Consider the following 27,926-nt stretch of genomic DNA (forward strand, 5'->3'; position numbering starts at 1 on the left):
ATTCACCCCCTGTTGTCGCTATGGAGAGCTGCGCGTGCCCGCACTCTCTCCTCAGCTCCCGGGATGCGCGCGCCCCCGCGACTAGTAGGAAATAGCTGCTGTCCTCGCGAGTTCCTTGCGTCGGTGACAGCAGGGGCCAGCACCGGAAGTACCGGGGGGGAGGGCGATCCTGGGAGAACACCGATCGGAGCAACCATAAGTGGGTATGTTACCGGGCACAGGTCAGCTGCAGGCAGTGCTCAGGGGGCCCTCGGGGGCCAGTGCTGAGAGCTGTCACTTGATACTTGGATATAGGATCCAGGGACACGTAACCCGTGCAGTGCAACAGGATCCTGCCCTCAGTCATCACCTGCCCTGTATGGTGATACCCCTGCCTGCCCTGCTCCATTACACCCGGGGTATCCTGTGTCCCTGAGACATGGACAGGACCATACAGAACTGGGGGATGTGCAAATGCTGCCACTCACCCTCTATTGGCCCCTGTTACCCTGTGTCTCGCCCCCTATTACCCTGCGTCTCGCCCCCTATTACCCTGCGTCTCGCCCCCTATTACCCTGCGTCTCCCCCCCGTTACCCTGCGTCTCCCCCCGTTACCCTGCGTCTCCCCCCGTTACCCTGCGTCTCCCCCCGTTACCCTGCGCCTCCAACCCCTCCCAGTTACCCTGCGTGTAGCCCCCCCGTTACCCTGCGTGTAGCCCCCCCGTTACCCTGCGTATGTGCCCCCCCGTTACCCTGTGTATGTGCCCCCCGTTAACCTGTATGTCCCCTGTTATCCCGTGTGCCCGCCCCTGTTACCCTGCGTGCGTGTCCCTGTTACCCAACGTGTCCCCCCCTGCTTCCCTGTGTCCCCCCTATTACCCTTTGTCTCCTCCCTGCTGCCCCGTGTCTGTTACCCTGCATATCCCACTATTACCCGTCAGGTGCAATAACTTGGACACTGTCACTAAATCGCCTTTAAACGTCTGCCCAGGAAATACAGTCAGCCTGATGGAGGCGTCGCTAACATATAGTACCTATACTTTTATATTATAGGGATGGGTAGATGCTTGCTGTTGTCTCTAGATCAGTGCCTAGTGCTTGTTGTATAGGTCCCCTGTCATCTGCTTCCTTTAACGGCCCTAAAGGCAGGACATTGGGGTTCCATAGGCATCCCCCCACCCTTCCCCATGCAACTTTGTCTCAAATATCTAAAGAGTTCCTGGGGGGTGTTGGTAGACTGACCCCCGAAGTAGCAGGTAGTACACGGACATGGAATGGCACCATAAAACGTGGAGTCCAGAACCGGCGAGGCTCAGGGGTTTGTTGGGTCTCATTATACCATAGGACCCGTTGCCTGCAATGGCCGGTACTGTAGTGGTAATATAAGTGTATAGATGCTAATTGTATTTCCTCCTCTCCTTTGTCTCTGTAGCACATGAAGTCTCTGTAGACTGCGGCGGAGCTCGGGGCTCAGTCCGGAAGAGCTGATCTGGGATCTGTCTGCCCCACAAACAGGGTGAGTCATTTGGGTTCCGTGCTCACCCTATATTCCACGTATTGGTGCATAATATAAGATATTACAGTGTTCTGACATCCCTAAATTCAGGGTGTGTGCCTCGGTTCAGGATACTAGTTGTATGGGTGATGGGTTTAGTATGAAATACCTACAATCAAAATCCTGACAATTGACCAATGGTCAAAATACAGACAAGGGCACAATACTGACATTAAAAATGTCGACAGGTCAAAAAGTTGACACAAGTTTTCATTGTTTTTATTTGATATATTTTATATAAGTGTACCGCGTCCCCTCACCATGCTTCGGGCACGGTGCCTCGCTGCCCTCGCCACACTATTATATTCATATTCCCCCTCCAGGTCCCCTGGGATGGTAAAGTATGAACAAGTCGGTTTCAATGAAAAACTCGTATCGACTTTATGACCTGTCAGGTTTTTTTTTTTAAATGTCGGTATTTTGAATGTCAGAATTTCAACCATTTCGGGATTTTGACCGTTGGCCAATTGTTGTCGGGATTTTGATTGTAGGTAAATTGACCGCATCCCGGTGTGAGATACGTGGCACTATTCTCACACCCCAGGGTACCAGTCTGCAGGTGGCCGTGTCTGGATGCTATACTGCGACGTTTTGTGTAGATAATCCAGCAGGCTATTCATTTCTGATGGCTCGGTGCATAGGAGACCACAATAGGCTGGCATGGCATGTTTGTGTTCGTTTTGGGGTGGCTAGTTTTGTCTGGGTGCAGGGTACTGGACTGACTGGGTGGTGGCTTTCTGTGGCATAGTGCCAACCTGGGCTTTTCTATATGTTATGCTGTAGCTTCTAAATGGAGTTATACAGTAATAGATCTATAACTATAGTGCATCTCGCATGCTACAGTCAAAATACAGATTCCAGTCCCTCATTCCGAGTTGTTCGCTCGCAAGCTGCTTTTAGCAGCTTTGCACACGCTAAGCCGCCGCCTACTGGGAGTGAATCTTAGCTTATCAAAATTGCGAACGAAAGATTCGCAATATTGCGAAAAAACTTCTCTGTGCAGTTTCTGAGTAGCTCGAGACTTACTCTTCCAGTGCGATCAGTTCAGTGCTTGTCGTTCCTGGTTTGACGTCACAAACACACCCAGCGTTCGCCCAGACACTCCTCCGTTTCTCCAGCCACTCCCGCGTTTTTCCCAGAAACGGTAGCGTTTTTTCACACACACCCATAAAACGGCCTGTTGCCGCCCAGAAACACCCACTTCCTGTCAATCACATTACGATCACCAGAACGAAGAAAAAACCTTGTAATGCCGTGAGTAAAATACCTAACTGCATAGCAAATTTACTTGGCGCAGTCGCACTGCGGACATTGCGCATGCGCATTAGCGACTAATCGCTCCGTTGCGAGAAAAAAATAACGAGCGAACAACTCGGAATGACCCCCATTGTCATCTTTATTCCTGCTTTATATTGTGTGTAGTAACTGTATATTCAGTCTGTGATTTGGACAAGCTGCTGTTTAGTAACTATACACCCTGGTCTACTCCAGCACAAGGTTCACAGTGGTAAATTTGTGGTGTTTTTGCGCTGCAGCTCCAGGGTACACCAGCTGTAGGTATAGTCAGACAGAGTCCTGGTATTCAGATGTGCATAGTCTTACACTGATTCATACTGTCATTCCATGTAATTGTCTTTGCATCAGGTGTGAATGAGCGAGGAAGAGCCCCCCCCTGCTCTCGCTGACACGGTCCTGCGTTTCCTTTGCCATGATGACATAGACACAGTGAAGGAGCTATGTGCCGACTGGTTCCCCATCGAGTAAGTCCGGGGAGTGAGGTTCACCGGGCCGCCATCACGCATAGAAATCCCTTTGTCTCATCATTGACGTTTAACCACAGGTACCCAGATTCCTGGTACAGAGACATCACCTCAAACAAGAAATTCTTCTCCCTGGCAGCCACATACCGTGGGCAGATTGTGGGCATGATCGTGGCAGAAATAAAGAGCAGGACCAAAGTGCACAAAGAGGTGAGCAGTGCAGAGCGATACGCCGGCCTGCAGACCGTGCTGGCAGTACAGAGCGTTACGCTCGGCCTGCAGACCGTGCTGGCAGTGCAGAGCGTTACGCTCGGCCTGCAGACCGTGCTGGCAGTGCAGAGCGATACGCCGGCCTGCAGACCACGCTGGCAGTACAGAGCATTACGCCGGCCTGCAGACCGTGCTGGCAGTGCAGAGCATTACGCCGGCCTGCAGACCACGCTGGCAGTACAGAGCATTACAACGGCCCGCAGACCACGCTGGCGTTACGCCGGCCCGCAGACCGTGCTGACAGCGCAGAGCGTCACGCCGGCCCGCAGACCGTGCTGGCAGTGCAGAGCGTTACGCCGGCCTGCAGACCGTGCTCGCAGTGCAGAGCGTTACGCCAGTCCGCAGACCGTGCTGGCAGTGCAGAACTCAGACTTGTTGTGTCTTTCTCTTATAGGATGGGGACATCTTGGCATCCAGTTTCTGCAGCGACACCCAGGTGGCATACATCCTGAGCCTCGGCGTGGTGAAGGAATTCAGGAAACAGGGGATCGGTGAGGACCAAGGCTTCACTATTACTTTCTCATTACCAGGGGACAAATAGAGACTACTTTGTTATATACACAGAACTGGACCAATGTAAACCCATGTGCATGGCAGCACTTATCATTTCCCACGAGGCACTAATAAACGCTCCATTGAATGGTGATAATCTTACATTATTATTGGCGGTAACCAGATGTAAGATCACCCTACCGGGTCCCGGGCAACATCATCCGACGCAAAACATTTCCCCCTGCATGGCGCTTCAGCTGCGGCACGGGTACATGTTGCTGTTAGGCCTATATGAGTACGTGGTAGGGGCGTCTCTACATGGAATATTACAGGAGCTTGCTCTAGTGTGTTTACCTTGCTGATCTGTATCATTGTTTAACAAATGTAAATACATCTGTGATAAGGAAGCAGGAAAGGGAGATCTGTCCGCTGTTATCGGTGTTGCTTCTCTTGTGTCTTATATTCATATATCACTTACTGCTATATAACAACCCCTTTCTCTGACGTCCTAGTGGATGCTGGGAACTCCGTAAGGACCATGGGGAATAGACGGGCTCCGCAGGAGACTGGGCACTCTAAAAGAAAGATTAGGTACTATCTGGTGTGCACTGGCTCCTCCCTCTATGCCCCTCCTCCAGACCTCAGTTAGAATCTGTGCCCGGCCAGAGCTGGGTGCTCCTAGTGGGCTCTCCTGAGCTTGCTAGAAAAGAAAGTATTTGTTAGGTTTTTTATTTTCAGTGAGATCTGCTGGCAACAGACTCACTGCTACGTGGGACTGAGGGGAGAGAAGCAAACCTACCTGCTTGCAGCTAGCTTGTGCTTCTTAGGCTACTGGACACCATTAGCTTCAGAGGGTTCGAACACAGGGCTTGACCTCGATCGTCCGTTCCCGGAGCCGCGCCGCCGTCCCCCTTGCAGAGCCAAAAGACAGGCCCTGGGCAGCAATTATAATACCTTTTGGCACTTAAAATACACATAATACAGTCTGAAAACTGTATATGTGTAAAAACCCACGCCATTAAGTTACATAAAACGCGGGACAGAAGCCCCCCGATGAGGGGGCGGGGCCTTCTTCCTCAGCACACCAGCGCAATTTTCCCTTCACGGCTCCGCTGGAAGCAGCTCCCCAGGCTCTCCCCTGCAGTATCCTGATACAAGAAGGGTAAAAAAGAGAGGGGGGACACATAAATTTAGGCGCAAATAAGATATTTAAGCAGCTATTGGGTAAATCACTTTTTATAGTGTAAATCCCTGTGTTATATAGCGCTGTGGTGTGTGCTGGCATACTCTCTCTCTGTCTCCCCAAAGGACTTTGTGGGGTCCTGTCCTCAGTCTGAGCATTCCCTGTGTGTGTGCGGTGTGTCGGTACGGCTGTGTCGACATGTTTGATGAGGAGAGTTACGTGGAGGCGGAGCAGGGGCAGATAAGTGCAGGGGCAGATAAGTGTGGTGTCGCCCCCGACGTGGCCGACACCTGATTGGATGGATATGTGGAAGGTCTTAACCGACAGTGTCAACTCCTTACATAAAAGGTTCGATGACGCAGCAGCCTTGGGACAGCCGGGGTCTCAGCCCGCGCCTGCCCAGGCGACTCAGAAGCCGTCAGGGGCTCATAAACGCCCGCTAGCTCAGATGGTAGACACAGATGTCGACACGGAGTCTGACTCCAGTGTAGATGAGGATGAGACAAATGTACAGTCTACAAAAGCTATCTGATGCATGATTACTGCAATGAAAGATGTATTGCACATTTCTGACATTAACTCGGTTACCACCAAGAGGGGTATTATGTTTGGGGAGAAAAAGCAGCCAGTGACTTTTCCCCCATCTGATGAATTAAATGAATTGTGTGAAGAAGCGTGGAGTTCCCCTGATAAGAAACTAGTGATTTCTAAGAGGTTACTGATGGCGTACCCTTTCCCGCCAACAGATAGGTTACGTTGGGAAACATCCCCTAGGGTGGACAAGGCGCTAACACGCTTATCTAAAAGGGTGGCACTGCCGTCTCAGGATACGGCCGCCCTAAAGGAGCCTGCGGATAGAAAGCAGGAAGCTATCCTGAAGTCTGTGTATACACACTCTGGTACTCTACTTTGACCTGCTATTGCTTCAGCCTGGATGTGTAGTGCTGCAGCAGCATGGACTGATTCCCTGTCAGACAACATTGGTTCCCTCGACAGGGATACTGTTTTGCTAACCCTCGAACATATAAAAGACGTCGTCTTATATATGCGGGATGCCCAGAGGGACATTTGCCTGCTGGCATCTAGAATTAATGCAATGTCCATTTCTCTAACGTCCTAAGTGGATGCTGGGACTCCGTAAGGACCATGGGGAATAGCGGCTCCGCAGGAGACTGGGCACAACTAAGAAAGCTTTAGGACTAACTGGTGTGCACTGGCTCCTCCCACTATGACCCTCCTCCAGACCTCAGTTAGAATCTTGTGCCCGGCTGAGCTGGATGCACACTAGGGGCTCTCCTGAGCTCCTAGAGAGAAAGTATATTTTAGGTTTTTTATTTTACAGTGAGATCTGCTGGCAACAGACTCACTGCAGCGAGGGACTAAGGGGAGAAGAAGCGAACCTACCTAACTGGTGGTAGCTTGGGCTTCTTAGGCTACTGGACACCATTAGCTCCAGAGGGATCGACCGCATGGAACCGGCCATTGATGTTCGGTCCCGGAGCCGCGTCGCCGGCCCCCTTACAGAGCCAGAAGCAAGAAGTGATCCGGAAAATCGGCGGCAGAAGACTCCTGTCTTCAACAAGGTAGCGCACAGCACTGCAGCTGTGCGCCATTGCTCCTCTTGCACACCTCACACTGCGGTCACTGATGGGTGCAGGGCGCTGGGGGGGGGGCGCCCTGAGCAGCAATATAAACACCTTGCCTGGCAAAATCATCACAATATATAGCCCCAGAGGCTATATATGTGATAAATACCCCTGCCAGAATCCATAAAAAAGCGGGAGAAAAGTCATCCGAAAAAGGGGCGGAGCTATCTCCCTCAGTACACTGGCGCCATTTCTCCCTCACAGCTCCGCTGGAAGGAAGCTCCCTGGCTCTCCCCTGCAGTCTACACTACAGAAGGGTAAAAAAGAGAGGGGGGGCACTAAATTTAGGCGCAATATACATATATAGCAGCTATAAGGGGATATAATTTAGTTAATCCCTGTATTATATAGCGCTCTGGTGTGTGCTGGCATACTCTCTCTCTGTCTCCCCATAGGGCTTTGTGGGGTCCTGTCTCCTGTCAGAGCATTCCCTGTGTGTGTGCGGTGTGTCGGTACGGCTGTGTCGACATGTTTGATGAGGAGGCTTATGTGGAGGCGGAGCAGATGCCTATAAATGTGTTGTCACCCCCTGCGGGGCAGACACCTGAGTGGATGGACTTGTGGAAGGAATTACGTGAAAGTGTCGACTCCTTACATAAAAAATTTGATGACATATCAAATGCGGGACAGCCGGCTTCTCAGCTCGTGCCTGCCCAGACGTCTCAAAGGCCATCAGGGGCTCTAAAACGCCCGCTACCTCAGATGGCAGACACAGATGTCGACACGGATACTGATACCAGTGTCGACGACGAAGAGACTAATGTAATGTCCAATAGGGCCACTCGTTACATGATTGAGGCAATGAAAAATGTTTTACACATTTCTGATGTGACCCCAGGTACCACAAAAAAGGGTATTATGTTTGGAGAGAAAAAACTCCCAGTAGTTTTTCCCCCTTCTGAAGAATTAAATGAAGTGTGTGAAGTAGCGTGGGCTTGCCCAGATAAAAAAATTGGTAATTTCTAAAAAGTTACTAATGGCGTACCCTTTCCCGCCAGAGGATAGGTCACGTTGGGAAACACCCCCTAAGGTGGATAAAGCGCTTACACGCTTATCAAAAAAGGTGGCACTACCGTCTCCGGATACGGCCGCCCTGAAGGAGCCTGCTGATAGAAAGCAGGAGGCTCTCCTGAAGGCTATATATACACACACTGGTATTATACTGAGACCAGCTATTGCTTCAGCATGGATGTGCAGTGCTGCAGCTGCGTGGTCAGATTCCCTGTCCGAAAACATTGACACCCTAGACAGGGACACTATATTGCTAAACATAGAGCATATTAAAGACGCTGTCTTATACATGAGAGATGCACAGAGGGATATTTGCCGGCTGGCATCAAAAATAAGTGCACTGTCCATTTCTGCCAGGAGAGGGTTATGGACTCGGCAGTGGACAGGTGATGCAGATTCTAAAAGGCACATGGAAGTTTTGCCTTATAAGGGTGAGGAGTTGTTCGGGGATGGTCTTTCAGACCTAGTGTCCACAGCAACGGCTGGGAAGTCAGCATTTTTACCACATGTCCCCTCACAACCAAAGAAAGCACCGTATTATCAGGTACAGTCCTTTCGTCCCCAAAAGAGCAGGCGGGGTAGAGGCGCGTCCTTTCTGCCCAGAGGCAGAGGTAGGGGAAAAAAGCTGCAGCATACAGCCAGTTCCCAGGAACAAAAGTCCTCCCCCGCTTCTTCTTCTAATACCGCCGCATGACGCTGGGGCTCAACAGGCGGAGCCAGGTACGGTGGGGGCCCGTCTCAAAAACTTCAGCAATCAGTGGGCTCGCTCACAAGTAGATCCCTGGATCCTTCAAGTGGTATCTCAGGGGTACAGGCTGGAATTCGAGACATTTCCCCCCCGCCGTTTCCTCAAATCTGCCTTGCCAACAACTCCCTCAGGCAGGGAGGCTGTGATAGAGGCAATTCACAAGCTGTATTCCCAGCAGGTGATAGTCAAGGTGCCCCTACTTCAACAAGGACGGGGTTACTATTCCACAATGTTTGTGGTACCGAAACCGGACGGTTCGGTGAGACCCATTTTAAATTTGAAATCCTTGAACACATATATAAAAAAATTCAAGTTCAAGATGGAATCGCTCAGGGCGGTTATTGCAAGCCTGGAAGAGGGGGATTATATGGTATCACTGGACATCAAGGATGCTTACCTGCATGTCCCCATTTACCATCCTCACCAGGAGTACCTCAGATTTGTGGTACAGGATTGTCATTACCAATTCCAGACGTTGCCGTTCGGCCTGTCCACGGCACCGAGGGTATTTACAAAGGTAATGGCCGAAATGATGATACTCCTTCGAAAAAAGGGAGTTTTAATTATCCCATACTTGGACGATCTCCTGATAAAGGCGAGGTCCAGGGAGCAGTTGTTGGTCGGCGTAGCACTATCTCAGGAGGTGCTACACCAGCACGGTTGGATTCTAAATATTCCAAAGTCACAGCTGGTTCCTGCGACACGTCTACTGTTCCTGGGGATGATTCTGGACACAGTCCAGAAAAAAGTGTTTCTCCCAGAGGAAAAAGCCAAGGAGCTGTCATCTCTAGTCAGAGGCCTCCTGAAACCAAAACAGGTGTCGGTGCATCACTGCACGCGAGTCCTGGGAAAGATGGTAGCTTCCTACGAAGCAATTCCATTCGGCAGGTTCCATGCCAGAACCTTTCAGTGGGACCTGTTGGACCAATGGTCCGGATCGCATTTTCAAATGCATCGGTTGATAACCTTGTCTCCAAGGACCAGGGTGTCTCTGCTGTTGTGGATGCAGAGTGCTCATCTCAAAGAGGGCCGCAGATTCGGCATACAGGACTGGGTCCTGGTGACCACGGATGCCAGCCTTCGAGGCTGGGGGGCAGTCACACAGGGAAGAAACTTCCAAGGACTTTGGTCAAGTCAGGAGACTTCCCTACACATAAATGTTCTGGAACTGAGGGCCATTTACAATGCCCTAAGTCAGGCAAAACCCCTGCTTCAAAACCAGCCGGTTTTGATCCAGTCAGACAACATCACGGCAGTCGCCCATGTAAACCGTCAGGGCGGCACAAGAAGCAGGACGGCGATGGCAGAAGCCACAAGGATTCTCCGATGGGCGGAAAGTCACGTGTTAGCACTGTCAGCAGTGTTCATTCCGGGAGTGGACAACTGGGAAGCAGACTTCCTCAGCAGGCACGACCTCCACCCGGGAGAGTGGGGACTTCATCCAGAAGTCTTCCAACTGATTGTAATCCGTTGGGAAAGGCCACAGGTGGACATGATGGCGTCCCGCCTAAACAAAAAGCTAGAAAAATATTGCGCCAGGTCAAGGGACCCTCAGGCGATAGCTGTGGACGCTCTAGTGACACCGTGGGTGTACCGGTCGGTTTATGTGTTCCCCCCTCTTCCTCTCATACCCAAGGTACTGAGGATAATAAGGAAAAGAGGAGTAAGAACTATACTCATTGTTCCGGATTGGCCAAGAAGAGCTTGGTACCCGGAACTTCAAGAATTGATCTCAGAGGACCCATGGCCTCTGCCGCTCAGACAGGACCTGCTGCTGCAGGGGCCCTGTCTGTTCCAAGACTTACCGCGGCTGCGTTTGACGGCATGGCGGTTGAACACCGGATCCTAAAAGAAAAGGGTATTCCGGAGGAAGTCATTCCTACGCTCATTAAAGCTAGAAAAGATGTAACCGTACAACATTATCACCGCATATGGCGAAAATATGTTGCGTGGTATGAGGCCAGGAAGGCCCCAACGGAGGAATTTCAGCTGGGTCGATTTCTGCACTTCCTACAGTCAGGGGTGACTATGGGCCTAAAACTGGGTTCCATTAAGGTCCAGATTTCGGCTCTGTCGATTTTCTTCCAAAAAGAACTGGCTTCACTGCCTGAAGTTCAGACATTTGTTAAGGGAGTGCTGCATATTCAGCCTCCTTTTGTGCCTCCAGTGGCACCGTGGGACCTCAACGTGGTGTTGGGTTTCCTGAAGTCACATTGGTTTGAGCCACTTAAAACCGTGGAGTTAAAATATCTCACGTGGAAAGTGGTCATGCTTTTGGCCTTGGCTTCGGCTAGGCGAGTGTCAGAATTGGCGGCTTTGTCATGTAAAAGCCCCTTTCTCTAACGTCCTAAGTGGATGCTGGGGACTCCGTAAGGACCATGGGGAATAGCGGCTCCGCAGGAGACTGGGCACAAAAGTAAAGCTTTAGAACTACCTGGTGTGCACTGGCTCCTCCCCCTATGACCCTCCTCCAAGCCTCAGTTAGATTTTTGTGCCCGAACGAGAAGGGTGCACACTAGGTGGCTCTCCTGAGCTGCTTAGTGAAAAGTTTAGTTTTAGGTTTTTTATTTTCAGTGAGACCTGCTGGCAACAGGCTCACTGCATCGAGGGACTAAGGGGAGAAGAAGCGAACTCACCTGCGTGCAGAGTGGATTGGGCTTCTTAGGCTACTGGACATTAGCTCCAGAGGGACGATCACAGGCCCAGCCATGGATGGGTCCCAGAGCCGCGCCGCCGGCCCCCTTACAGAGCCAGAAGACAGAAGAGGTCCGGAAAATCGGCGGCAGAAGACGTCCTGTCTTCACCAAGGTAGCGCACAGCACTGCAGCTGTGCGCCATTGCTCCTCAGCACACTTCACACTTCGGTCACTGAGGGTGCAGGGCGCTAGGGGGGGGCGCCCTGAGCAGCAATAAAAACACCTTGGCTGGCGAAAATACATCACATATAGCCCCCAGGGCTATATGGATGAATTTTAACCCCTGCCAGAATCCATAAAAAAGCAGGAGAAAAGTCCGCGAAAAAGGGGCGGAGCCTATCTCCTCAGCACACTGGCGCCATTTTCCCTCACAGCTCAGTTGGAGGGAAGCTCCCCTGGCTCTCCCCTGCAGTCACTACACTACAGAAAGGGTTAAAAAAGAGAGGGGGGCACTAATTAGGCGCAGTATTAACAATACAGCAGCTATAAGGGGAAAAACACTTATATAAGGTTATCCCTGTATATATATATAGCGCTCTGGTGTGTGCTGGCAAACTCTCCCTCTGTCTCCCCAAAGGGCTAGTGGGGTCCTGTCCTCTATCAGAGCATTCCCTGTGTGTGTGTGTGTGTGTGTGCTGTGTGTCGGTACGTTTGTGTCGACATGTATGAGGAGAAAAATGACGTGGAGACGGAGCAGATTGCCTGTAATAGTGATGTCACCCCCTAGGGGGTCGACACCTGAGTGGATGAACTGTTGGAAGGAATTACGTGACAGTGTCAGCTCTGTATAAAAGACAGTGGTTGACATGAGACAGCCGGCTACTCAGCTTGTGCCTGTCCAGACGTCTCATAGGCCGTCAGGGGCTCTAAAGCGCCCGTTACCTCAGATGACAGATATAGACGCCGACACGGATACTGACTCCAGTGTCGACGGTGAAGAGACAAATGTGACTTCCAGTAGGGCCACACGTTACATGATTGAGGCAATGAAAAATGTTTTACACATTTCTGATAATACGAGTACCACCAAAAAGGGGTATTATGTTCGGTGAGGAAAAACTACCTGTAGTTTTCCTGAATCTGAGAAATTAAATGAGGTGTGTGATGATGCGTGGGTTTCCCCCGATAACAACTGATAATTTCTAAAATGTTATTGGCATTATATCCTTTCCCGCCAGAGGTTAGGGTGCATTGGGAAACACCCCCTAGGGTGGATAAAGCGCTCACACGCTTGTAAGAACAAGGGCTCTACCCTCTCCTGAGATGGCCGCCCTTAAGGATCCTGCTGATAGAAAGCAGGAGGGTATCCTAAAATGTATTTACACACATACTGGTGTTATACTGCGACCAGCAATCGCCTCAGCCTGGATGTGCAGTGCTGGGTTGGCGTGGTCGGATTCCCTGACTGAAAATATTGATACCCTAGATAGGGACAGTATATTTTTGCCTATAGAGCATTTGAAAGATGCATTTCTATATATGCGTGATGCACAGCGGAATATTTGCCGACTGGCATCAAGTCTAAGTGCGTTGTCCATTTCTACCAGTAGAGGGTTATGGACACGACAGTGGTCAGGTGATGCGGATTCCAAACGGCATTTGGAAGTATTGCCTTATTAAGGGGAGGAGTTATTTGGGGTCGGTCTTTCAGACCTGGTGGCCACGGCAACAGCTGGGAAATCCACGTTTGTACCCCAGGTCGCCTCTCAACATGAGAAGACGCCGTATTATCAGGCGCAGTCTTTTCGTGGGCAAGCGGGCGGAAGGTTCCTCATTTCTGCCCCGTAACAGAGGGAGAGGAAAAAGGCTGCAGAAATCAGCCAGTTCCCGGGAACAGAAACCCTCTCCCGCCTCTGCCAAGCCCTCAGTATGACGCTGGGGCTTTACAAGCAGAATCAGGCACGGTGGGGGCCCGTCTCAATGAATTTCAGCGCGCAGTGGGCTCACTCGCAAGTAGACCCCTGGATCCTTCAGGTGATATCTCAGGGGTACAAATTGGAATTCGAGACGTCTCCCCCTCGCCGTTTCCTAAAGTCGGCTTTACCGATGTCTCCTTCTGACAGGGAGACAGTTTTGGAAGCCATTCACAAGCTGTATTCCCAGCAGGTGATAATCAAGGTACCCCTCCTGCAACAGGGAACGGGGTATTATTCCACACTGTTGTGGTACCGAAGCCGGACGGCTCGGTGAGACCGATTCTAAATCTAAAATCTTTGAACACTTACATACAGAGGTTCAAATTCAAGATTGAGTCACTCAGAGCAGTGATTGCGAACCTGGAAGAAGGGGACTACATGATGTCTCGGGACATCAAGGATGCTTACCTTCATGTCCCAATTTACCCTTCTCACCAAGGGTACCTCAGGTTTATGGTACAGAACTGTCACTATCCGTTCAGACGCTGCCGTATGGATGGTCCACGGCACCCCGGGTCTTTACCAAGGTAATGGCCGAAATGATGATACTCCTTCGAAGGAAGGGAATTTTAGTTATCCCTTACTTGGACGATTCCCTGATAATGGTAAGATCCAGGGAACAGTTGGAGGTCGGTGTAGCACTATCTCAGGTAGTGTTGCGGCAGCACGATTGGATTCTCAATATTCCAAAATCGCAGCTGATTCCGACGACTCGTCTTCTGTTCTTAGGGATGATCCTGGACACAGTTCAGAAAAAGGTGTTTCTCCCGGAGGAGAAAGTCAGGGAGTTATCCGAGCTAGTCGGGAACCTCCTATAACCGAGCCAAGTCTCAGTACATCAATGAAATGGTTCTGGGAAAAATGGTGGCTTCCTATGAAGCAATCCCATGCGGCAGATTCCACGCAAGAACTTTCCAGTGGGACCTGCTGGACAAATGGTCTGGGTCGCATCTTCAGATGCATCAGCGGATAACCCTGTCACCAAGCACAAGGGTGTCTCTCCTGTGGTGGTTGCAGAGTGCTCATCTTCTAGAGGGCCGCACATTCAGGACTGGGACCTGGTGACCACGGATGCCAGCCTGCGAGGCTGGGGAGCAGTCACACAGGGAAGGAATTTCCAGAGCTTATGGTCAAGCCTGGAGACATCACTTCACATAAATATCCTGAAGCTAAGGGCCATTTACAATGCTCTAAGCTCAGCAAGACCTCTGCTTCAAGGTCACCCGGAGTTGATCCATTCGGACAACATCACGGCAGTCACCCACGTAAACAGACAGGGTGACACAAGAAGCAGAAGGGCAATGGCAGAAGCTGCAAGGATTCTTCGCTGGGCGGAAAATCATGTGATAGCACTGTCAGCAGTATTCATTCCGGGAGTGGCAAGACCTCCACCCGGGAGAGTGGGGACTTCACCCAGAAGTCTTCCACATGTTTATAAAACTCGACAAGTATTGCGCCAGGTCAAGGGACCCTCAGGCAATAGCTGTAGACGCTCTGGTAACACAGTGGGTGTACCAGTCAGTGTATGTGTTCCCTCCTCTGCCTCTCATAACCAAGGTACTGAGAATTATAAGATGGAGAGGAGTAAGCACTATATTCGTGGCTCCGGATTGGCCAAGAAGGACTTGGTAACCGGAACTTCAAGAGATGCTCACGGAGGATCCGTGGCCTCTACCTCTAAGAAGGGACCTGCTCCAGCAAGGACCCTGTCTGTTCCAAGACTTACCGCGGCTGCGTTTAACGGCAGGGCGGTTGAACGCCGGATCCTGAAGGAAAAAGGCATTCCGGATGAAGTCATCCCTATCCTGATCAAAGCCAGGAAAGATATAACCGCAAAACATTATCACCGCATTTGGCGAAAATATGTTGCGTGGTGCGAGGACAGTAAGGCCCCGACGGAGGAATTTTCAACCAGGTCGATTCCTACATTTCCTGCAAACAGGAGTGTCTATGGGCCTGAAATGGGGGTCCATTAAGGTTCAAATTTCGGCCCTGTCAATTTTCTTCCAAAAAGAACTAGCTTCAGTCCCTGAAGTTCAGACGTTTGTGAAAGGGGTACTGTATATACAGCCTCCTTTTGTGCCTCCAGTGGCACCTTGGGATCTAAATGTAGTTTTTGGGTTCCAAAAGTCACATTGGTTTGAACCACTTAAATATGTGGAGTTAAAATATCTCACATGGAAAGTGGTCATGCTGTTGGCCCTGGCCTGGGCCAGGTGCGTGTCAGAATTGGCGGCTTTATCCTGTAAAAGCCCTTATCTGATTTTCCATTCGGACAGGGCGGAATTGAGGACTTGTCCTCAGTTTCTCCCTAAGGTGGTTTTCAGCGTTTCACCTGAATCAACCTATTGTGGTGCCTGCGGCTACTAGGGACTTGGAGGACTCCAAGTTGCTAGACGTTGTCAGAGCCCTGGAAATATAGGTTTCCAGGACGGCTGGAGTCAGAAAATCTGACTCGTTGTTTATTCTGTATGCACCCAACAAGCTGGGTGCTCCTGCTTCTAAGCAGACTATTGCTCGTTGGATTTGTAGTACAATTCAGCTTGCACATTCTGTGGCAGGCCTGCCACAGCCAAAATCTGTAAAAGCCCATTCCACAAGGAAGGTGGGCTCATCTTGGGCGGCTGCCCGAGGGGTCTCGGCTTTACAACTTTGCCGAGCAGCTACTTGGTCAGGAGCAAATACGTTTGTAAAATTCTACAAATTTGATACCCTGGCTGAGGAGGACCTGGAGTTCTCTCATTTGGTGCTGCAGAGTCATCCGCACTCTCCCGCCCGTTTGGGAGCTTTGGTATAATCCCCATGGTCCTTACGGAGTCCCCAGCATCCACTTAGGACGTTAGAGAAAATAAGAATTTACTTACCGATAATTCTATTTCTCGTAGTCCGTAGTGGATGCTGGGCGCCCATCCCAAGTGCGGATTGTCTGCAATACTGGTACATAGTTATTGTTACCAAAAAATCGGGTTATTGCTGTAGTGAGCCATCTTTTCTAGAGGGTCCTCTGTTATCATGCTGTTAACTGGGTTTAGATCACAAGTTATATGGTGTGATTGGTGTGGCTGGTATGAGTCTTACCCGGGATTCAAAATCCTTCCTTATTGTGTACGCTCGTCCGGGCACAGTATCCTAACTGAGGCTTGGAGGAGGGTCATAGGGGGAGGAGCCAGTGCACACCAGGTAGTTCTAAAGCTTTACTTTTGTGCCCAGTCTCCTGCGGAGCCGCTATTCCCCATGGTCCTTACGGAGTCCCCAGCATCCACTACGGACTACGAGAAATAGAATTATCGGTAAGTAAATTCTTATTATTTGATTTTCCATATGGATAGGGCAGATTTGAGGACTCGTCCCCAGTTTCTCCCTAAGGTGGTATCAGCTTTTTACTTGAACCAACCTATTGTTGTGCCTGCGGCTACTAGGGACTTGGAGGACTCCAAGTTACTGGACGTAGTCAGGGCCTTGAAAATTTATGTTTCCAGGACGGCTGGAGTCAGGAAGACTGACTCGCTATTTATCCTGTATGCACCCAACAAACTGGGTGCTCCTGCTTCGAAGCAGACTATTGCTCGCTGGATTTGTAGCACAATTCAGCTTGCGCATTCTGCGGCTGGCCTGCCGCAGCCTAAATCTGTAAAAGCCCATTCCACGAGGAAGGTGGGCTCTTCTTGGGCGGCTGCCCGAGGGGTTTCGGCTTTACAACTTTGCCGAGCTGCTACTTGGTCAGGGGCAAACACGTTTGCAAAATTCTACAAATTTGATACCCTGGCTGAGGAGGACCTTGAGTTCTCTCATTCGGTGCTGCAGAGTCATCCGCACTTTCCCGCCTGTTTGGGAGCTTTGGTATAATCCCCATGGTTCTTACGGAGTCCCAGCATCCACTTAGGACGTTAGAGAAAATAAGATTTTACTCATCGGTAACTCTATTTCTCGTAGTCCGTAGTGGATGCTGGGCGCCCGTCCCAAGTGCGGACTGTCTGCAATGCTTGTATATAGTTATTGTTAACTAAAGGGTTATTGTTGAGCCATCTGTTGAGAGGCTCTGTTATGTTCATACTGTTAACTGGGTATAATATCACGAGTTATACGGTGTGATTGGTGTGGCTAGTATGAGTCTTACCCGGGATTCAAAATCCTTCCTTATTGTGTCAGCTCTTCCGGGCACAGTATCCTAACTGAGGTCTGGAGGAGGGTCATAGTGGGAGGAGCCAGTGCACACCAGTTAGTCCTAAAGCTTTCTTAGTTGTGCCCAGTCTCCTGCGGAGCCGCTATTCCCCATGGTCCTTACGGAGTCCCAGCATCCACTACGGACTACGAGAAATAGATTTACCGGTGAGTAAAATCTTATTTTCTACCAGGAGAGTATTATGGACTCGGCAGTGGACAGGTGATGCTGATTCTAAAAAACACATGGAGGTTTTGCCTTATAAGCGTGAGGAATTGTTTGGGGACGGTCTCTCGGACCTCGTATCCACAGCAACTGCTGGGAAGTCGACTTTTTTACCTCAGGTTCCCTCACAGCCTAAGAAAGCACCGTATTATCAAGTGCAGTCCTTTCGGCCTCAGAAAGGCAAGCGGGTCAGAGGAGCATCCTTTCTGGCCAGAGGCAAGGGTAGAGGAAAGAAGCTGCACCAGGCAGCCAGTTCCCAGGAACAAAAATCCTCCCCTGCTTCCACTAAGTCCACCGCATGACGTTGGGGCTCCACAGGCGGAGCCAGGTGCGGTGGGGGCGCGTCTCCGAAACTTCAGCAACCAGTGGGTTCGCTCACAGGTGGATCTCTGGGCTGTACAAATTGTATCTCAGGGATACAAACTGGAGTTCGAGGCGACTCCCCCTCGCCGTTACCTCAAATCAGCCTTGCCAGCTGCTCCAGGGAAAGGGAGGTAGTACTGGCGGCAATTCACAAGCTGTACCTCCAGCAGGTGATAATCAAGGTCCCCCTCCTTCAACAGGGAAGGGGTTACTATTCCACAATGTTTGTGGTACCGAAACCGGACGGTTCGGTGAGACCCATTCTGAATTTAAAATCCTTGAACACTTTTATATAAAGAAGTTCAAGTTCAAAATGGAATCGCTCAGGGCGGTTATTGCAAGCCTGGAAGAGGGGGATTTTATGGTGTCGCTGGACATCAAGGATGCTTACTTGCATGTCCCCATTTACCCACCTCACCAGGAATACCTCAGGTTTGTGGTACAGGACTGTCATTACCAATTCCAGACGTTACCGTTTGGTCTCTCCACGGCACCGAGAATATTTACCAAGGTAATGGCCGAAATGATGATACTCCTTCGGAAGAAGGGAGTTATAATTATCCCGTACTTGGACGATCTCCTCATAAAGGCGAGGTCCAGAGAGCAGTTGTTGGTCAGCGTAGCACTCTCTCAGGAAGTGTTGCAACAGCACGGCTGGATTCTGAATATCCCAAAGTCGCAGCTGATTCCTGCGACGCGTCTGCTTTTCCTGGGCATGATTCTGGACACAGAACAAAAGAAGGAGTTTCTCCCGGTGGAGAAGGCCCAGGAATTGTCATCTCTGGTCAGGGACCTCCTGAAACCAAAACAGGTGTCGGTGCATCACTGCACGTGAGTCCTGGGAAAGATGGTGGCTTCTTACGAAGCAATTCCCTTCGGCAGGTTCCATGCAAAGATCTTTCAGTGGGATCTGTTGGACAAATGGTCCGGATCGCATCTTCAGATGCATCGGTTGATCACCCTGTCCCCAAGGGCCAGGGTGTCTCTGCTGTGGTGGCTGCAGAGTGCTCATCTTCTCGAGGGCCGCAGGTTCGGCATACAGGACTGGGTCCTGGTGACCACGGATGCAAGCCTCCGAGGATGGGGGGCAGTCACTCAGGGAAGAAACTTCCAAGGACAGTGGTCAAGTCTGGAGACTTCACTACACATAAATATACTGGAACTAAGGGCCATTTACAACGCCCTGAGTCAAGCAGAGCCCCTGCTTCAAAACCACCCAGTACTGATTCAGTCAGACAACATCACGGCGGTCGCCCATGTAAACCGCCAGGTCGGCACGAGAAGCAGGATGGCAATGGCAGAAGCCACAAGGATTCTTCGATGGGCGGAGAATCACGTGCTAGCACTGTCAGCAGTGTTAATTCCGGGAGTGGACAACTGAGAAGCAGACTTCCTCAGCAGGCACGACCTCCACCCGGGAGAGTGGGGACTTCATCAAGAAGTCTTCACACAGATTGTAAATCGCTGGGAACGGCCACGGGTGGACATGATGGCGTCCCGCCTCAACAAAAAGCTAAAAAAATATTGCGCCAGGTCAAGGGACCCTCAGGCGATAGCTGTGGACGCACTAGTGACACCGTGGGTGTACCAGTCGGTTTATGTGTTCCCTCCTCTTCCCCTCATACCCAAGGTACTGAGGATCGTAAGAAGAGAGGAGTAAGAACTATACTCATCGTTCCGGATTGGCCAAGAAGAACTTGATACCCAGAACTACAAGAAATGATCTCAGAGGACCCATGGCCTCTGCCTCTCAGACAGGACCTGTTACAGCAGGGGCCCTGTCTGTTCCAAGACTTACCGCGGCTGCGTTTGACGGCATGGCGGTTGAACGCCGGATCCTAACGGAAAAGGGCATTCCAGATGAAGTGATTCCTACGCTGATAAAAGCTAGGAAGGATGTGACAGCAAAGCACCATATGGACAGGGCAGAATTGAGGACTCGTCCCCAATTTCTCCCAAAGGTGGTGTCAGCGTTTCATTTGAACCAACCTATTGTGGTGCCTGCGGCTACTCGGGACTTGGAGGATTCCAAGTTGCTGGACGTAGTCCGGGCTTTGAAAATTTATGTTTCCAGGACGGCTGGAGTCAGGAAAACTGACTCGCTATTTATCCTGCATGCACCCAACAAGCTGGGTGCTCTTGCTTCAAAGCAAACTATTGCTCGCTGGATCTGTTGCACGATTCAGCTGGCACATTCTGCGGCTGGGCTGCCGCATCCTAAATCAGTAAAAGCCCATTCCACTAGGAAGGTGGGCTCTTCTTGGGCGGCTGCCCGAGGGGTCTCGGCTTTACAGCTTTGCCGAGCTGCTACTTGGTCGGGTTCAAACACATTTGCTAAATTCTACAAGTTTGATACCCTGGCTGAGGAGGACCTTGAGTTTGCTCATTAGGTGCTGCAGAGTCATCCGCACTCTCCCGCCCGTTTGGGAGCTTTGGTATAATCCCCATGGTCCTTACGGAGTTCCCAGCATCCACTAGGACGTCGGAGAAAATAAGAATTTACTCACCGGTAATTCAATTTCTCGTAGTCCGTAGTGGATGCTGGGCGCCCGTCCCAAGTGCGGACTCTCTGCAATACATGTATATAGTTATTGCTTCACTAAAGGGTTATTGTTACGAGCCATCCGTAAAAGGAGGCTCAGTTGTTGTTCATACTGTTAACTGGGTATGGTTATCACAAGTTGTACAGTGTGATTGGTGTGGCTGGTATGAGTCTTACCCTGGATTCTCAATCCTTTCCTTGTTGTGTCAGCTCTTCCGGGCAGTTTCCCTAACTGAGGTCTGGAGGAGGGGCATAGAGGGAGGAGCCAGTGCACACCAGATAGTACTAAATCTTTCTTTTAGAGTGCCCAGTCTCCTGCGGATCCCGTCTATTCCCCATGGTCCTTACGGAGTTCCCAGCATCCACTACAGACTACGAGAAATAGAATTACCGGTGAGTAAATTCTTATTTTTACTGGTCTCTTCCTAAATACAGTATGTTTTTGCTGGTTGTATTTAGTAAAAGTTCTACAATGTGCACATATTATGCAGCACTCTACAGATAGTATTTCAGTCAGTCCCTGCCCCATTGGAGCTTACAATCTATACTCCTTATCACATGGACACACACACTTTAAGTAATGTTTATTTCAACCTTGGTAACTGTACTTTATTGTACATTTATTGACGTTCATCAGAGGCCTACAGTCACAGGAAGTACAACCTCTGACCCCGCAGATATTCCCGCGACCCTTCACATATAGCACAGTATGTAAATGATTGTGGTCTCCATTATGCCCCAGAGAGTTCAGTTAATTATGCAAATACCGTATGCTATGCGGTATTAATAACATTAGACAGAACACACTACTGTACTAGGGTGTGATACGGGATGCCGGCGTTCAGAGTACCGACACAGGAATCCTGACAGTTCTTCATATGGAAGCTAAGCCTACTCCCTAACCCTCCCTCCCACAGCCTAACCCTATCCTTCCTTCCCCGCCTCAACATAACCTCCCCCTGATACTTACATTCAGGATGTTGACTGTCGGGATTCTGAGTAGTGTTGAGATTCAGTCGCTGGTCTTCTGTCCGCCAGTGTCCTGAGCATCCCCTGTACTGCACTCATATTAAACATTGCAGTAGTTGGTTTACAACATATATTTGTGACGTTTGAGACTTTCTTCATCAGGGTTCATAGGTTCCACAGTGAACATCCGGGTTGTAGTTGGTGGATGAGAGTCTGGGCACCAAACAGTTAAAGCTTTTAGGGGCAGATGCACCAGCCAGTCAGCTCCTGTCATTTTTCAAATCCGTAATGATTGGCCGGTGCGTTATCACCTTGCACTTATCACTGCTTTATCCCTTCTCCAGGTTAATAGATCTGCCCCTTAGACTTTTGTGCAGCTCTCGGCAATATTCCACCAGTCCCCGTAAAAAAAATATAATTTTGCGGCTCCGCTGTATGGGAGTGTCTCTATCCGCTGTGATAAATGCGGGTATTCTAATCACAATGTTACACCACTTAATTTTATGAACACAACCAATCTCTACTCAGGCTGCTGTAAATTCTCACAGTGACCACAATATGTCCAAGGACAATCTTTTCCTATCCATATTCTATGTATAGACCATAGTACAGTTCCAGTTTGCGATTCTGCCTAGGATAGGTGTGACCTGTTGTCCTGACGTGTAGCTCTGCTCCTCTCAGGTTCCTTGCTGCTGGAAAGTTTGAAGAGTCATATCTCCAGCACAGCCCAGGATCTCTGCAAGGCTCTGTACCTGCATGTTCTGACAACCAACAGCAGCGCCATCCGCTTCTACGAGAACCGCCATTTTTATCAACACCACTATCTGCCGTACTACTACTCCATTCGCGGCGTGCTGCAGGATGCCTACACCTACGTCTTATACCTCAACGGAGGGCACCCGCCCTGGACAGTGATATATCCTTCACTGGGCACCACACTTGTGGAAATATTCAGCCGTTGTCTGTAATGTGACTCCTTAAACAAATCAGACCAGTTCTGTCCCAACCAATAGCAAGAAATAGGAAACAATGTCTAATAATTGCGGCATATTGCTACAATGAGAACATTTATGTAATAAGTTGAGGATGTTGTAAAGATTGGTCCAGTGGCAGTGGCAAAGTAGCATTAATGACGCCGCGTTTAGTTGGGAATAACATACAACTTCATAAGATGAAGTTATACCACAATGAAACGTGCCAGTTATGTTACTTTGAGGGTGCCACTAGACCAGTCTTTACAGCATCCGCCGCTTAATAATGGGGTTTAAAGATGCAATAGGACTCTTTCAGAGTTTTTGTATTTCCTTAAAATCCATTGTATTCATCATGGGGGGGGGGGGGTTCCAATCAATTGAAATGTTTGCAACGGATTGAAGATCTTTCATGCATGTTAGTAAAGTGAAAGGATTCGCCGTGCTTCTAATATTTACATTGGTTGCAGTTACATCACTGTTGGTTGAATGGTTCTGCCAATGGTTTCAGAAACGGCTCATGCGAGAAGGGGAATGTGGAAATCCTTGCAGATATGGTGATCCCGGGATTTTGACCTATAATTATCTGGGACAAGGGGGGTCATTCCGAGTTGATCGTAGCGCAAGGCTACGATCATGACAATAGACATGCGGGGGGGCGCCCAGCACAGGGATATCCTGCCCCTCATGTCAGTGATGGCCGGACCGCGCCTACGAAATGGCGGCCAAACACCGCCGTTCCGCCTCCTCCCCCCGCCCAGCGACCGCCTCTGTCAATCAGGCAGAGGCGATCGTAGCGCAGCGCCGGCCTTCGGCCGTCTGGCATGCGCCGGCACACTGCAGCTTATGCGCAGTTCTGGCCCGATCGCTGCGCTGCGATAAACTGCAGTGTGCGATCGGGTCAGAATGACCATCTGTGTCTGTAATTCGCTACTCTGCTTACCTTTGAGTCTCCATGGCCTAAATAGAATGAGATTGCCCCTTCGTATGGTGACTGCCGAGAAAATCCAATCCCATATTTACTGCTATTACTGCTAGGTCTATCGGCGCCTCGGAGAAGCATCTCTGTAATTGATTTCTGTAAAACTAACCTTTGCTAATGGGTGTTCCAAGTGGTGATATTTTTTTTTATTTTTGTTTAAAAAAAAAAAAAAAGTTTCCCTCTGATTTAGAGCAAAGTTTCTAAGCCTGTGATTGGAGCTGGCTGATGTTTTCCTTAACCTCTGTTCACGGACTACCTGCAGCACCTGGGCTCTGCGCTGGCCGGTCTCAGTCCTTGCTCTCTCCCACAGAGGATCTACCGCCAGGCTCACACTCTGCTGCGCAGTTTACTACCTTGGTCTGGCATCTCGGCCAAGAGTGGCATTGAGTACAGTCGCACCATGTGACCCAGGTAACTCTAACAGGATTGACGTTACGGAGGCACTCGTTCCTAGTGAGCTGATGGGCTTCGTTGTCATGAGTGGTCATTCAGCGCACAATATGGCCGCCTGGCTCCATTGTATGTTGAGGACGGGTACACTCAGTCTATAGTGTATTTTTGTTCATTAGCCCTGATATAGTGGCAGTGTCCCAGGCAGGGCTTTATAAGCCATGTGTGTAAGTAGTTTACATGGCCCTAAAAGGAAATCTATTTTCAGTGTCTATGTGATGCATTGCTTTGCCTTACTCCACAGTTACTGTGACCTAGCTGAGACCCCTTTCAGACTGGTGACCTGACCCAGCTTATTGCCGGGACGATGACGTCACTGCCAACACGTGCCATGGCTTCACTTGGAGATGATATGATCTCCAAGTGCTGCCTCTTGCCATGCAGTGAATGGGTGCCAGGTCGCATTGGCCCTGCTTGCCCGTTCACACTGCACCACTAGCTGGGTTGAACCCGTGTTCAACCTCGCTTGCTACCAGGGTTAAAATACCTGGTTGCCCGACCCCGGTTATTTCAACTGGTCCCTTTCAGACTGCGGCGCAACCCTGGTTGCTGTGCGTTCACGTGCAATAAGCCGGGTTATTGCTGAGGGTCTGAAAGGGGTATTAATGTATCTTAAATGTGATAGGTTCCTCCTTACTCTGGTATATTGTGATTATCCCACCTCACATGAGGAAGCGGGGGGGAAGTCAAACAATGGCTGGAAACTTAATGGTTCGCTCTGCAAGCCAGCTGGCTACCACCATCATAATAACCAGGCCAGTGACTCAGGGCCTCATCCAGAGATGTACACAACGCCGATATCTATGCCGACTGCGCATGCGTCACTATACGCGCCAAGGTACCTTAACAATACCGCTCGAAGTGGGAACTTACTTGCAAAGTGATTGACAGTCGGGGACCGTTTGGGGTAAGTAACAGGGAGTGGCGGCAAAAGTGCAGGCGTGATGTGACCGTTTTCTGGGCGTATGTGTGACTGAGCGTACGTATGGCACCAGCATCTCCGTTCCCGCGGATGTTCTGCGTGACCATAGGGTTAGTCAGATGGTCCATTGTCAAAGGATCTGCGACCACCGCTGCGTGTCTGGACGCAGGTGCTGAGACTTACAAGGCCATTTCCAGGCGTCTATATCATTAGCACATCGGCTGCATACAGGATTTCCGCAGGGAATGCGCCGGCGCACGTTTCTGAGTCATAGTTAGATGCCTGATATAAGCACGTGCTCAGGACAGGCGACTGAGTTGGGCCAGTGGAGCAGTGTGACTGGTGGAGTGGAAGGGTCAGTTCCTACCCAGCTGGCTGGATATAGACTGATTCCCCTGTCAGATGTAATCTTCCTCTCTCTCTCTCCCACAGATGTGAGCCAGAAGCTGGCCGCCTTACGACCTCCCACTCCGCACTGCACCTCTCCAGGACAGGTCTCTGATTCCGCGTCCTAGAGGAGCTCTGCAGTCACGTGGCTTCCATCACAGGATACAGGGTCTCTTACTCCATCAGCTCTCAGCAGCCCGGGATCTGCACAAAGTACTTTGGACGGGATCTTCCCCTGCTGTTTCCATGATGTCTGGCTGCCGCTTTACGCCTGGTCCCAATAAGCCTTGTATTTGAGGAAGATCCCGTTCTTTCCGGTGACACAGGAAGCAGCCTACGTTCTGCCCTATTTTGTAGCCTGGAGCTGCATGTGCTCTTTTTAAATGCATATTATTATTGTTGTTGGTCTCCCCCCCCCTTCCCCCTCTAAAAATGCATTGGTGCTGGAGTCAGTGGGGGTAATTCCAAGTTGATCGCAGCAGGAATTTTTTTAGCAGTTGGGCAAAACCATGTGCTGTGCAGGGGAGGCAGATGTAACATGTGCAGAAAGAGTTAGATTTGGGTGGGTTATTTTGTTTCTGTGCAGGGTAAATACTGGCTGCTTTATTTTTACACTGCAAATTAGATTGCAGATTGAACACACCCCACCCAAATCTAACTCTCTCTGCACATGTTATATCTGCCTTTCCTACAGTGCACATGGTTTTGCCCAATTGCTATCAAAAATCCTGCTGCGATCAACTTGGAATTACCCCCAGTGTCTGTATGTGTCCGCAGAGGTGCGGCAGGTGGTTAACCTCCTTTCAGACCATCGCTTGCCTGCTTTCTAGAGGTAGCAAATGATTCCAGGCTGGAGGGTGAGATTACAGTGAGGGCTGTGCCGCACTATGCAGCAGTTTGAGGCCTCTGCTATGTAGAGGACAGAATTGCCTTCCCTGCCCATCAGCGTCTTCCCTATGTGTTATACCAGTGCACATGCACAATGCTGGTACCTGCTCCCAATGTTTATGGTTAGTGTGGGGCCTAGAGGTGGGTCCCAGTGTAAACCGGTAACATAGCTGAACCTGTGTGTTAGGAATGTTCTGATCTGGGCTCAAATGACAAGACTTTAAATGTGCACCCGTTTCTGCAGCCAACGTTTACCACCACCATGTTGTGGGAGGAGCCAGTGTCCATGAGACTAAAGCCATGTTGAGCCGATCCATTCCCTAGGAGCCGGGGTTCTCATTAGCTCCTGATGACCAGGGGGTATATTTACTAAAGGTCGATTTTGTTTGATGTCAGATCAATTTTAAATTGATTTTAATCGATGTTGGGCTTCCAGGGTTAAAACGCACATTTACTAGCTGATTATTATTTTTTTTAGATTAATTTTTAAATGTTAGTAAATGTGTTTTTTAACCTTGGAAGCCCAACATCGATCTAACATCGAACAAAAACCAAACAAAATTGTCCTTTAGTAAATATACCCCCAGACAGCTATATTATCCTCAACCAGTGTTTCCCAACTCCAGTCCTCAGGACTCCATGTTGTCCAGATCTCCGGGCAGGTGCACAGGTGTATTCATTACTGGCTGACATATTTGAAAAGATTCACAGGTGGAGTTAATTATCTCACTTGCCATATGGAGATCTGTAAAACACGCACTGTTAGGGGTCCCTGAGAACTGGAGTTGGGAAACGCTGTCCTAAGCATTGGTTCCGCAATCTAGCTGGCAGCTGTTATTGGGTGCAGTAAGCAAGGCCAGCTTTACCTCCTACCCCATAATATACTGCACTGTACAGATAATCACGTGAGATTCACTTTATCCCCCCTCAACGCCCGGTTGAACTCTGTAAACACTTGCAGAGCTATACATACTGTCCGTTGTATAAAATAAAGCCTGTGAATGAATGTGGAGTGAGTGCCGTCTACTATTGATCTTGCCCTGGGCTATGTTGGATAATGTTTGTTTCTGATCTGTAATCCCTGGGTTCCTATTGGTAAAAGACTCTTTGCCCAATATCGCACAGCAGAGAGGGGATCTGATTGGCAAACACTGGTGTCAATGCTGGAACAGAAAAGGGCAATAAATATTTTTGTTTTCTCTAATAACCCTCTAGTTTGTTAAGGGCAAAACTATTTTCTTTTTATTTGGCATTAAAGTAGCCCCAGTCCCAATACATTATTTAATGCAGCAGTTTGCACTGAATATGCCAACAGGGCTTTTGATTTGTGCTAGGTACCTGATTATGTTGACGTTCCTTTTTTTTTTTTTTTTTTTAAACAAGTCACAGATTTATTGTTAATCGACCTTATTATTATCTGTTACTAATAGACTCCCAGCCGTAGCCCCAGGGGCATCTCCAAGTGACAGTTTTTTGTTTGGTTTGGCCCCAGTGTTTGGTGATGCTGCAGAAGGGATGTGTCACTAGGAGGGGGGACCAATCAGAAGCCACAATCACCGATTGGACAATCCTTCTGCCTCGTGTCCCATGCAGCTATAAATAGGAAATACCTGGTGTACTGGTGCACAAATAGCAAGTCTCTTGTCCCTCCCTGATGTACCTGTGAATGTGTATGGATGGGCTTTTCCGTTTCCTCTTCTGGGGTTGCATTTAGCTGTACACTTGCACCGGTCGTTGTGAAATCCTTTGAATGTTTTCTATTTATGATAATGGTATTGTAAAATAATAAAATATTCTAGAATCATTGCA

General features: G+C 49.7%; 1 protein-coding gene across 2 annotated transcripts; it reads left to right on the forward strand.

The window, feature by feature from the left end:
* Positions 1-27,926, forward strand: NAA60 (N-alpha-acetyltransferase 60, NatF catalytic subunit). Of its 2 annotated transcripts, none has more exons than XM_063934989.1 (8): positions 1-203; positions 1,412-1,495; positions 3,179-3,294; positions 3,375-3,504; positions 3,959-4,055; positions 22,199-22,433; positions 23,720-23,881; positions 25,275-27,926. In XM_063934989.1, exons 3-7 carry the CDS (start codon positions 3,185-3,187, stop codon positions 23,874-23,876), a joined length of 729 nt encoding a protein of 242 aa, XP_063791059.1. In that variant the 5' UTR covers positions 1-203; positions 1,412-1,495; positions 3,179-3,184; the 3' UTR covers positions 23,877-23,881; positions 25,275-27,926. The 2 variants fall into 2 exon arrangements, with proteins under 2 accessions (XP_063791059.1, XP_063791060.1); XM_063934990.1 differs by lacking the exon at positions 1-203 and adding an exon at positions 799-1,297.

Source organism: Pseudophryne corroboree, chromosome 7, assembly GCF_028390025.1.
Source record: "Pseudophryne corroboree isolate aPseCor3 chromosome 7, aPseCor3.hap2, whole genome shotgun sequence".
Lineage (NCBI taxonomy): Eukaryota > Metazoa > Chordata > Amphibia > Anura > Myobatrachidae > Pseudophryne > Pseudophryne corroboree.

Coding starts and splice junctions, on each gene's coding strand:
- NAA60 (XM_063934989.1), top strand. CDS start 3,185: ATGAGCGAGGAAGAGCCCCCCCCTGCTCTCGCTGACACGGTCCTGCGT. Junction 3,505..3,958: donor GGACCAAAGTGCACAAAGAG/GTGAGCAGTGCA, acceptor TTTCTCTTATAG/GATGGGGACATCTTGGCATC. Junction 22,434..23,719: donor CACCCGCCCTGGACAGTGAT/ATATCCTTCACT, acceptor ACCTCTGTTCAC/GGACTACCTGCAGCACCTGG.